The sequence below is a fragment of the Drosophila innubila genome (genome assembly GCF_004354385.1).
Source record: "Drosophila innubila isolate TH190305 chromosome 3R unlocalized genomic scaffold, UK_Dinn_1.0 2_E_3R, whole genome shotgun sequence".
NCBI classification, from domain to species: Eukaryota; Metazoa; Arthropoda; class Insecta; order Diptera; family Drosophilidae; genus Drosophila; species Drosophila innubila.
The window spans coordinates 17,025,090-17,036,026 of NW_022995380.1; the positions used below are offsets into that span (position 1 = coordinate 17,025,090).

Below are 10,937 nucleotides of genomic sequence, written 5' to 3' on the forward strand. Positions count from 1 at the left end.
CGCGAGCTTTTATTAGAAATCTTATTTTTCTTGCATCGTTTTCATGCCTAATTCAAACTTTGACAATATTGTAGTTTATTTACTACGAATTTTATCAAAAATTGATCGATTTTCGCGGAAGCGATTATCGAGTACTTTAACTCGATGATTTTGTTGACGATCTATCGAGTTAATTTAATCGATTAACATGAAAAATCGACAACTTACTGGGGCATGAATTAAGTTTATTCTGCAAATTAACTACGATGAACAAGCCCCAGTGAGTTGTCGATTTTTTCATGTAAATCGATTAAATCAACTCGATAGATTGTCCAAAAAATCATCGAGCTAAAGTACTCGATAATTGCTTCCGCGAAAATCGAGATGTCGCTACTTTTAGCCCTACTATGTCTCAACTGTATTTTCTGGAATAAATTTAAAAAGAATCTTTTGTTATACAATCACTCTGTTTATTGTTTACATTGACTTGAAAAATGTATCTCGACTTGGCTTATCTAGGCACAAATGCTTTAAAAAACTTTTGGCGATTCAATCTGGTTATTTCATACTTGCTCCAGCGATTTTGTAGAAATGTAACTCAAGTTCTATTCTATTAATTGAAGCACGACTTTGTTAATACAATTTCATAATAACTACTATGATAATAATAATTAATACAAAATGTTGCTATTAGTTTTTATCATATTAAAACACATTTTTCTTTCGATTCCCTCACAGATGGCAGCCTCTCAGACACCACAACAGATCGAAAGAAATGCGGCAATGTGGATCAGGAGCGTTCACCAAAAGGTGGCAGTGGAATGGGCAAGAAATCCAACTCCACGTCTCAGCTCTCGGCAACAGGTATGAAAGTTTTGTTGCCTTTCTTTTGTATGCCGTTTGTTTATAAAAGTTTTCGTTCAGTTGCCTTGTTGACCATCAGATTATGAGATTTATCAGAAATATCAGATAATGAAAGCATCTTAAGCTCCATTATAGTGATTCGAATCATAAGCTAGTCAAACATATTCTGTTTTGTCACACAAATACACACATAAATATATTGTAATGCTTTTAGGTTTCTTACGTTTTCTAACACTAAATCATAACATCTTATATGCTAGCCTTACTAACAATGCTATGATTTGGTATCTTAACAAATACTAAAAAAAAATCAAAAAAACAAAGGTTATCTTTGGCTTGCCAAAGATTTGATACCCTTGCAGAGTGCTTTATTTAATTTTGGAATAATCTTTCAAATGTCAGCTATATTTTCTGACAACTGCAAATATAAAATCTGCTATTTTTATTAAGATATGTCAAGAAATAACAAAATTTTTTTATATTCCGATATACTATACGTACTGAGGAAATAGTTTAACGGACGGACATACGATCCGATCCGATCCGATCAAAAATATATAAAGTGAGGGCTTCTTTTATGCCTTCCACATTTCATATCAAAACTAAAATACCCACTGCAAGGGTATTAAAAAAAGCCAAACAACAACAAAAATACTATTAAAATGCCATACTCAAAAGGTCGTAAAAGACGTATGGGCTTTGGAAAGAAGGGTAAGAACTCGTTCACGGTGCATCGCAGCGAAGAGGTGCTGCCTGGTGATATCACGCGCGAGCTGCGCTCGGGCGGAGGAGCGGGCGGTGCCCTCTCCCGTGGCTCGTCCTCGGAGGCGGACCCAGTTGAACAATTTTTCGGCGATGGCGCTGGTGGGGAAAGGTGCGCACAAGTCCAACTTACTCTGTCTCTATCTCTCTCTCTCTCTCTCTCACTCTCTATCTATCTATCTATAACTATGTCACACTCTGTGAAACTATGTCTATTTAGCTATTTTTCAACTTTATGCTATGCTATATAATAATAATTTAATTTCTTTGATTTTATTCTTGATTTTTCGTTCTCAATTGGGTTTTTATGTTGCCTTTTCCGGAAAACGAAGCAAACTATGATAATAATTGATAATTATGACGATGATGATAAACATTAGTTAGACAACAAGAATCACACCCGAACAAACAGGACTTTTAGTTTTAAGAGCTTTTCAATTTGCAAAAAACACATGCGCGTGCTCTCTCTCGCGCTTTCTCTCTTTTCCCGCGCACTCGCTCTCTTTTTCTATCTCTCTCTCTCTCTCTCTCAGTTTCTCTCTTATTCTGGCGTGCTTTTACGCAAAAGCTTTTGCTGAAAGCTCGCTCTGCCGCTTCAGCTGGAGGCAATATACCCTGTCTTGATTTACTTAATTTTTAGTTAACCTACGAGCGCTATAAACCAACCTATCAACCAATCAAACAACCACCCAACCACCCAACCAACCAACCAACCAACCAATCAACTAAACAACTAACTAATCAATAAACAATCCAAAGTCGATACGTATTTTTAGGCTTATATACCAAAGAATTTTTGCCCAAAAATTGGGCGTCATACACACCGCGAAAGCTTTGCCTGGACCGCAGTTGTCAGACTACTGTTTTGAAGGGAAACGAATAAAAGCTTTTATTACGAGGCAAATGCCGTGCATCGCAAAGCTTTCGACATGTGTGTGTGACCGCATACTGTTGACGCTCACTGTATTTACTCGGGAGCATCCCATACTCAATCCGTAATGCATTTTACTTTCGTAGCGACATTTTGTTTATAATAACTAACCCCAAAACTGCCACTCGTTTCTTTAATATTACTATTGTTAATGCCATTTTCTCAACCTAATACTTATATTGATTTAAATCCAATTAATATATATTTAAAACAAAATCAAAACATAAATACACAACATTTATATCTAGAACTTTGTTCGATTTGCATGCATTGAGTTAATACCTACTTATAACAACAGCAATATGCAATATACTTGTGCCAGACATATTACTACTCCTACTACTACCTAGAATCCAATCTATTACAGCCTTTTTAAACAAGCTAAGCCAAAAAATATAAAACATACCATAAAATATATTATTTGCAGTTACGCGGTAAGACTTTTCCAACACTGCCTAGGTTTAATCCCCGTTTTTTTAAAGGAAATTTACAACACACACATGCAAGCATTATGCCACACTAGCCAAGCCAAGCGAAGCGATCGATAACGATCTCAAAATCGATACCGATACCGATACTGACATCTTATACCATGTGAATTTGCATGCCAGCGATTTAAATCTTGGTCTCTGGCCACAAATGAACAATTGAACTAATGTTTATCATCTGTTTTCTACAAGTTTTTTGTTTATGCGAAACAATTTGATATTATCATATGTATATACAGGGAGTTCTATCAAAGAAAGCCAAAACAAAAAGAAAAAAATAATTAAATAAATCAGACACTCAACAAACAACAAACAATTCAGTAACAATTAACAATTCAAACACTACAACAACAGGCTCACAACATTCATCTCTGAAAATTGGCATCGAAATAAACTGAAATATTCAGCAAATCTGGCCGAAAATATTCTATAAATACACACAAATTGCAAATCTGTGGAACGTACAACTGGTAAAAATGTTGGACAAAGGCAACAGCTTATCAGTTGTAGGCCTGTTTTCTCATGCACATGCTAAAATTAACATGCACATTAAATGCTGCAACATATCCTATCTATGTGCTAAATATATGCAGCGTTGCCACACTTCTGTACATATGACAGCACCTATCAATGTAAATTAAAAAAAAGTTTTAATATCCAAATTTTCGACTTGGCTTCGCCAGTATGTCTTTAACGTAAAAATGAGAAAACGGGTCTGACATGTACTCAATTAATATAACTACTTAATGTTAATATTTTATGTACTTTTGATTATAATTATACTTTATTTTCTTTGTATATGATTATAAATACGTATTCTATGAGCTTATAATCAAATGTTTGATTTGGAATTTTTCGCTATAATTTCATTTTCTACTTGGGTTTGTTTCACTATCTGCGCCTTTAATTTCTGTATAGTTAGGGTTTATTCTCAGAGCCCCAGCGTCGAGAACAAGGGTCAACCCAAAGCCAGCGTCGCAAACTCCACTTCGCTATGAAAGAAAAAAAAAAAAAAAGGGAAAAAAATGTTTGACAAAAAACCAAATAGAAACACATTTGTTGTAATGCTGCTCTTTGTAATTTTGAGTTTTGAATATCCCACATTGTGTATATAATTCGTATTGTACTATATGTATATCATATTCTCGACAGACCAATATCAGGCACAGTATTCAGGCAGCTCGAGTGCGAGTACTTCCTCCACTAGTCACCATCATATCACACTACCACCACCACATCCATATTATCAACGGCAGTCGCGTGGCTCCGCTGGCAGCATCCAGCGATCTGTGGAGGTGCCGCCGGTGCCAGCGGTTACCCGTTACAGTGCGGGCAGCATACATTCAATCTCTAGCTCCGAGGGTTCATCGTAAGTTTCTGGCAAATACACAAAAAATAAAGCCTTCAAAAATACAAACAAAGTACCACATAAAATACTGTATGACATGCGAACTATCTTTGCCTCCGATTCTCTCTGCCTTCTAATCTCTCACTCTCTCTATATCTTTATCTTTCCAAGTTTTAATTCCATTGCCTTTGTAAATGGCTCGCTCTCTCTCTCTCTGTCTCTCTCTCTCTGTCTCTCTATCAATATCTGCCTCTTTCTCTCTATCTGTCTCTTAACTATCTTGCATAACGCGCTCCTGATTATAACACAACTCTATATATATCTATCATTCTCTTTTTGTCTTTCTTTCAACATGTTTATTAACTCTTTGTGTCCTTCTTTGCCGGCATCTCTTTCTTGTTATTCTACGTTTCTATGTGCGCCTTGATATCGTTGAGCCAGTCTGCATTTCTGTATATCCATTATCTTATATTTATACGTAATTTGCGTTCTATTCAAAGTTCCAATTATCTTCTTCTTTGTGTCTATTTCTGTATTATCAAAATTGTACAATATGTATTTAAAATTATTATCATTTGTTTTGAATCATTGTTTTATTCGTATGATTTCTATAAAGACATATGTATATAACAAGTGTTTCCTACTGTATTTGATGTGTATATATAAAAAAAAAATAAATAAATAAAAAAAAACAGAACCGAAAATCAGAACAAAATTATAGATTTTTAGGCACCTAGACTTCAAACTACGGCACCTTCGTTGTACCACTTATCCGAAACTATCCAACTATGGGAACTACATAAACTATATAAAAACTATCTTGTTCAATTATCGGCAAATGACTATGAAATGTTCCGATTTCTATTGACTCTAAATTTGATTCCAAACTTCAGAAACTGATAAACACACATACTTGCATGCTGTCGATTTCTCCTGTGCACCACTCTCTCCGTACATACTCAACCACCACCAACACTAACCATCCACGAAACCAGTCGTAAACTAAACCACAACCACAAACAAGCCACCACAACTACTTACAACACTTTAACTGTCTTTCTACAACTCCCTGTGTATAATAGCCTGGTTCCACTTGAAACATTCTGGAAGAATATGGCGATTGTTGTCGATTTCGATATTATGGAATATTCAACTTTTCATCCAGTTGACATAGAAGTTGGAACCAGGCTATACGAATTCTTTTTTTTCTCAAAATCTATTTTGTGAACATTTTCAATGCAATCTGTGTACCAATATATCTTATCTCGAAGCTTTACTAAAGTCTTCTCCAATTCTATCAACACCCAAAACAAAACCATCAACAACAACAACCCACAAAAAAATCCTGTAGATTTTCGCCATCACTGCGTAATGATGGAGCCCTTAATGAGTTTGTGGATGGTCTAGGACCCGGTCAATTGGTGGGCCGTCAGGTTCTGGGCGCACCCTCGCTGGGAGATATACAGTTATCGCTTTGCCATCAGAAGGGCTTTCTCGAGGTGGAGGTTATACGTGCCAGGGACCTAACGGTTTGTTCAACATTCAATTCTACCAATGATGTGAAATATATGAACTATTTACTGAACTTTATTATAGCAAAAGCCCTCAGCTAAAATGTTGCCTGCGCCCTATGTGAAGGTATATCTGGTATCGGGCAAACGATGCATTGACAAGATGAAAACATCGACAGCACGTCGAACTCTGGATCCGCTCTATCAACAGCAGTTGGTATTTAAGCAACCCTACAACGGTTGTGTCCTACAGGTGAGCAAATCCGTCATAAACCAGCGAACTGTTAACTCGATCAATTTATCGCTAGATCAATTTGACTATATCTACAGTCCAATAGTAGTAATAATCCGTTATTCACATTTCAGGTGACCGTATGGGGCGATTATGGCCGAATTGAAAAGAAAGTGTTTATGGGCGTGGCACAGATAATGCTTGACGATCTGAATCTATCGAATATCGTTATCGGCTGGTACAAACTCTTTGGCACCACCTCACTGGTCAGTTGTCCCACTAATATAGGTTTAGGCTCTAGGCGCTCATCAATAGCCTCACTCGACTCACTCAAACTCTAACTCTCAGCTAAAACTTAACCAAATGAATACTATCAAACTCGAATATGAAACGTACAAAAATAATCAATGAGATCGACTTGCTAATTGATAAAACTCAAACAACAACATTTGCACATTTATGACATAGATTTGTACTTGCATACATTTACGTAGCAAACATTTTGTTCGGTATTCAATAATACATATTATGATATACATACATACAATAATGCCAAAATGCTTACAAAAAAAAAAAATACAAATATTTTAAAAATAGTTCAATCTTTATAGCATAGTCAGTCATAAAAAAAAAACATCTGTACAAACACAATTAAATAAAAAAAATCATTCAGTTCAAAGTTGAAAACCAAACGCAAAATAAAGTAGATTGCATAAATTTTTGCATTTGTTTTTAGTTATAGTATGTATCCAAAAATGACCAAAAGAAAAATTTTTAAATAGCACACACAATCCTGTAAATGAATCGCTTAATATAACAACACATACACACACACTCAGCATAAGCACTCATACATACTTGATCTGAGGCAACAACAATAAAATTTTGAATCATGTAAAGTTTATTAAAAGAAAGTTTATATTCAAATTAAAAAAATTTCACGAAAAATACTGCTGACAAAATATTATTAAAAATAAAACCTATCGCAAGTCACCTTAAATCACCGTTACTGTACGTTTTTGGCATAGTATACAACTTCAACGTAGCTTTTTATAGACTCGTACAATACTCATATAGGTATGTTTCTCTATCCCCAACTACCTGAACCAAATACCACATAACTCTCTAGTAATTTGCATGTGTAGTTTTGTAATATTGTAACTTTATCATTTACCATATATGAGATAAGCTTGTTTCGATCTTTTCGTAATATTTCTGAGCCATTTAAATACAAATATATTTAAAATTGCTTGATCAAATCTCCCAAAGAAGAAAATTTAAAGCATTAAAAATGGCAAATTTTGGCTACCTGAATATATAGATTATAATCATCAACATAATCCCAAATCGCATAGGTTAGAGTCAATCATCATTTGGATGTCAAATTGATATGTGTATATCTATTTTTGAACATGATTAGGGTCGTCCGATTGTTTGGGCCGGTGAATCAATTATGGAGGAACAGGGTGAATAACACTTTTCAACGACGGTGAAAACCCTTTAAGAGCACCAAGCACAAAAATAATAATTCCAATCTTGCCCACAAAAAGCAAAACGAACTGAATTGTAAGTGCACCAATCTACAACTAATTTTATATTAAAACCGATAATCTTTTATTCGATTATAATTCCGTTTTTAGCAGCTTTCTGTATAACTCGCTAGTAAATGCCATTTTGCCATTTTGATAACCCATCGAAAAAAACAATAACAATTCCATACACTAAAACAAAACTACTAACAATTTATTTGCCCGTTAACAACATAACAAACTATAGAATTAATTATCGATAAACTGACGCTAATCATAATGTATCGAAATATTACAGTAACCCTTGCAAATAGCTGCCAGCCAGGCAGCCAAATAGCAAAGAACCAAGGTCAGCCTGCAGGAACTATGCAAATGGGAGCTACCGGAACTGTGGATATTGGAAAAGCCCGATTTTCAGTCGGCACGTTGTTGGCCTAATCTATGTCCAATATACATATATATATATATATATGTCAATATATATGTATGAACATTTTTTTTGTATTCTACGACCGGGCGATTTCCATAAAAGTTTAAGAATCTAATTAATTTTGTAAGTCATGAGAACAAATGCATTTAAAACCAAACGGAGAACACAAGCAGAGGCAGTAAATAATAAAACTAAACTATGAAATTCAAGATTAAAGATAAATGATACATATATACACATACATATATATGTATATATCTAAAGTAATTGATAATATTTGAGAAATGAAACTTGTAAATTGATGCATATTTGAAAGAATTTTTATTACACACCTAAGATCACTATTATTTTCGTAATACGATTATTATGATTATTATTATTAACTATTATTGATAAAACCGAAAACTACAACCAATATATAAGAATTAAAAGTGCTAATGTCGAAAAGATAGAAAAATATAATGCTAAGAAAATTTAATGAAGAAAACTTGAAAGGATTATAAAAAGCAAAGTTGTTTAATATAGCTAAATTGAAATCAATAAATTTAAATTATGGATTTTCAAGAGGCAACATGTTTACGAGTATATATATACTATATACAATATATGTATACACATACATATACATATATGAATATATATATACATATTTAAAATTTAAGCAAGCAAAGAACCACTAACACTTAAATAAGCCTAAATTACGATAAACTTAAACTTAAAGTTAATCATAAAGTAACTACAAATGAGATATATGATATATGATGAGATATGTACTATTAATATTTGAAAAATTTAACAAGCGGGACAGATTGAGCTAATTTAATTTAGTAAAAGACATACACACAAAAACAAAACCAAAATAAAACATGCATTCAATTTATTGAGACAAATAGATCTTTAGCTGTACATACATACATAGAACCACACACACACTCGCATTATACACAGCCCAGACACATAACCATAGAGAGTTAAAATTTGTTAACCTTAGCAACCATACAAGTATATATATATATATATTTACATATTTTGTTTCGCTTTTTAGCTATGCACAACTGCAAAAACTTGGCAGTGACCCCAAAATGCTGAAGTTTTTGCGAAAGTGCTGAAAACACTAAAGATTAGATTAGAAATGGGCGCGTGTCGATATATTTTCAAAAGGACACAATACTTACAAGACGCACACATGACTTTTGCTATCGATATCGATACATTTATTTTGATAACGCGTTGAGTCGAGCAGATCGTGTTACGAAAGTGTCACGCGCTCATCTCTAACATTCAAGCATAAGATGCACAACACGCTCTCGCTTCTATGTACTTCTTACAGATACACACACACACACACAATCATACATACATGCTCGTGTATCTTCTGCCTACATCAGATAACTCGATAAACCGCATCAAGTACCTTCAAGTTAATAGTGTGAGCTGTAAAAATGTTACCTGCTTGCTAATGAAATGAACTCAAAATCAAATACATGCAACATCTTAGGCTTATAGATTATTTATTTGCAGAGTTTAGAAACTATAATGATTACTCGTATATAAAAATGTATTTTAAACTTTGATTTGGCACTTCGTGGTTTTCTTTGGGCAACATTTTGTAATGCATTTGGTATGGAAAAGACCTTCCCAAAACAGTTCACTTATCATATATATGCACATATCATATGCTTGCGAGAGATCTATATACTTAGTTGGGAGCAGTAGATTTTGAATACTGTTATATATATTGTTCCTACACAGATCTTTAACATGAACTATACATTGTTCTCCTTCACATCTGACTATATTAATTTTAACCTGTCCGTCCATTCATCAGCTTTTTGCATTCATTCAGATTCAAATACGGATATGGATATCCATTCAAGTTTCCTATAGCACAACTACAAAAACAATATATACGTAACGAATGCCAAAAAAAAAAAAAAAATAAATAAAAAAAATACATAAAAATAACACATTAATGGAACTGAATAATGCATTCAAAATGTTGCAATAATAATAAACAGAAAAAAGAATCAGATAAAATCGCTCTTCAAGAACTTCAATACTATCAGCGAGGTTTCCAACATCTAATTATACGACGCATATAGACGATATATAGAGAAGCACACACACATGCAAATTTAAATACGGAAACATTAGTATAAATACGAGTACATATACATACATACATCAATACTTATTATAATAACCAGACTTTGACACTCTGCTCTTAACATTCTCATTAAAGTTTTTTATAATAAAACTCATTTTATTTATTTATTTAAACTGCTCTCCTAAGAAACATTTAAATGCTTTTATTAATCAACAAGAATGTAAAACAACAATGCAATGAAAAGTGTAATGCTGGCACTCGCCGGCATTCAAATGCTCTTACCAAATATCCTAACAGATATATAAGAAACACTTCTATATTATGACAAACATTAAATTCCGATCAAATAGTAATATAAAATATTAATAAAAAAAAATTGTAAAATGATTTTCATTGAGGTAAATTAAAAATTAAAACATTGAAGTTTGCCTTTTAATTTAATTTAAATAAATTTCATCAATAATTTTATTTTTTTAACCCTTACTAAGAAACTGTAATATTCAAATAGTTTTGGATAAGGGCATTTGTGCAGCATTTCATAGTCGTACATATTTCTAATTAGAACTCCAATCACACACAAAGTTACACACACATATAGAAATGTTTATGAAACACAATATCTATTACGACAAGTTATTTAAAAGAAACAAAGAACAAAACCAAAAAATGCTATTTACTAAGTTCAAACTGATAGAACAATTTAAATACACAACAGCAACAACAACAAAAAGATATATCATTTATTGCAAAATGTTG

The 10,937-nt window shown here is 33.2% G+C and overlaps 1 protein-coding gene across 9 annotated transcripts in view; it reads left to right on the plus strand.

Annotated features, from left to right (window-relative positions):
- LOC117790289 (regulating synaptic membrane exocytosis protein 2) overlaps window positions 1-7,818 on the plus strand; it is a 40,438-nt gene extending 32,620 nt beyond the window's left edge. For 4 of the 9 annotated variants that reach the window (XM_034629697.1, XM_034629691.1, XM_034629698.1 and 1 more), the window contains 5 exons: window positions 718-843; window positions 1,522-1,717; window positions 5,724-5,901; window positions 5,969-6,136; window positions 6,250-6,865. In XM_034629697.1, the coding sequence (XP_034485588.1) occupies window positions 718-843; window positions 1,522-1,717; window positions 5,724-5,901; window positions 5,969-6,136; window positions 6,250-6,456 (875 nt within the window). In that variant the 3' untranslated portion in view covers window positions 6,457-6,865. Of the gene's footprint in view, window positions 1-717; window positions 844-1,521; window positions 1,718-4,176; window positions 4,394-5,723; window positions 5,902-5,968; window positions 6,137-6,249; window positions 6,866-7,535 lie in introns of those variants that run through there. The other 5 variants (XM_034629693.1, XM_034629694.1, XM_034629692.1 and 2 more) reach the window with 4 other exon arrangements.
- Window positions 7,819-10,937: the final 3,119 nt, after the last annotated feature.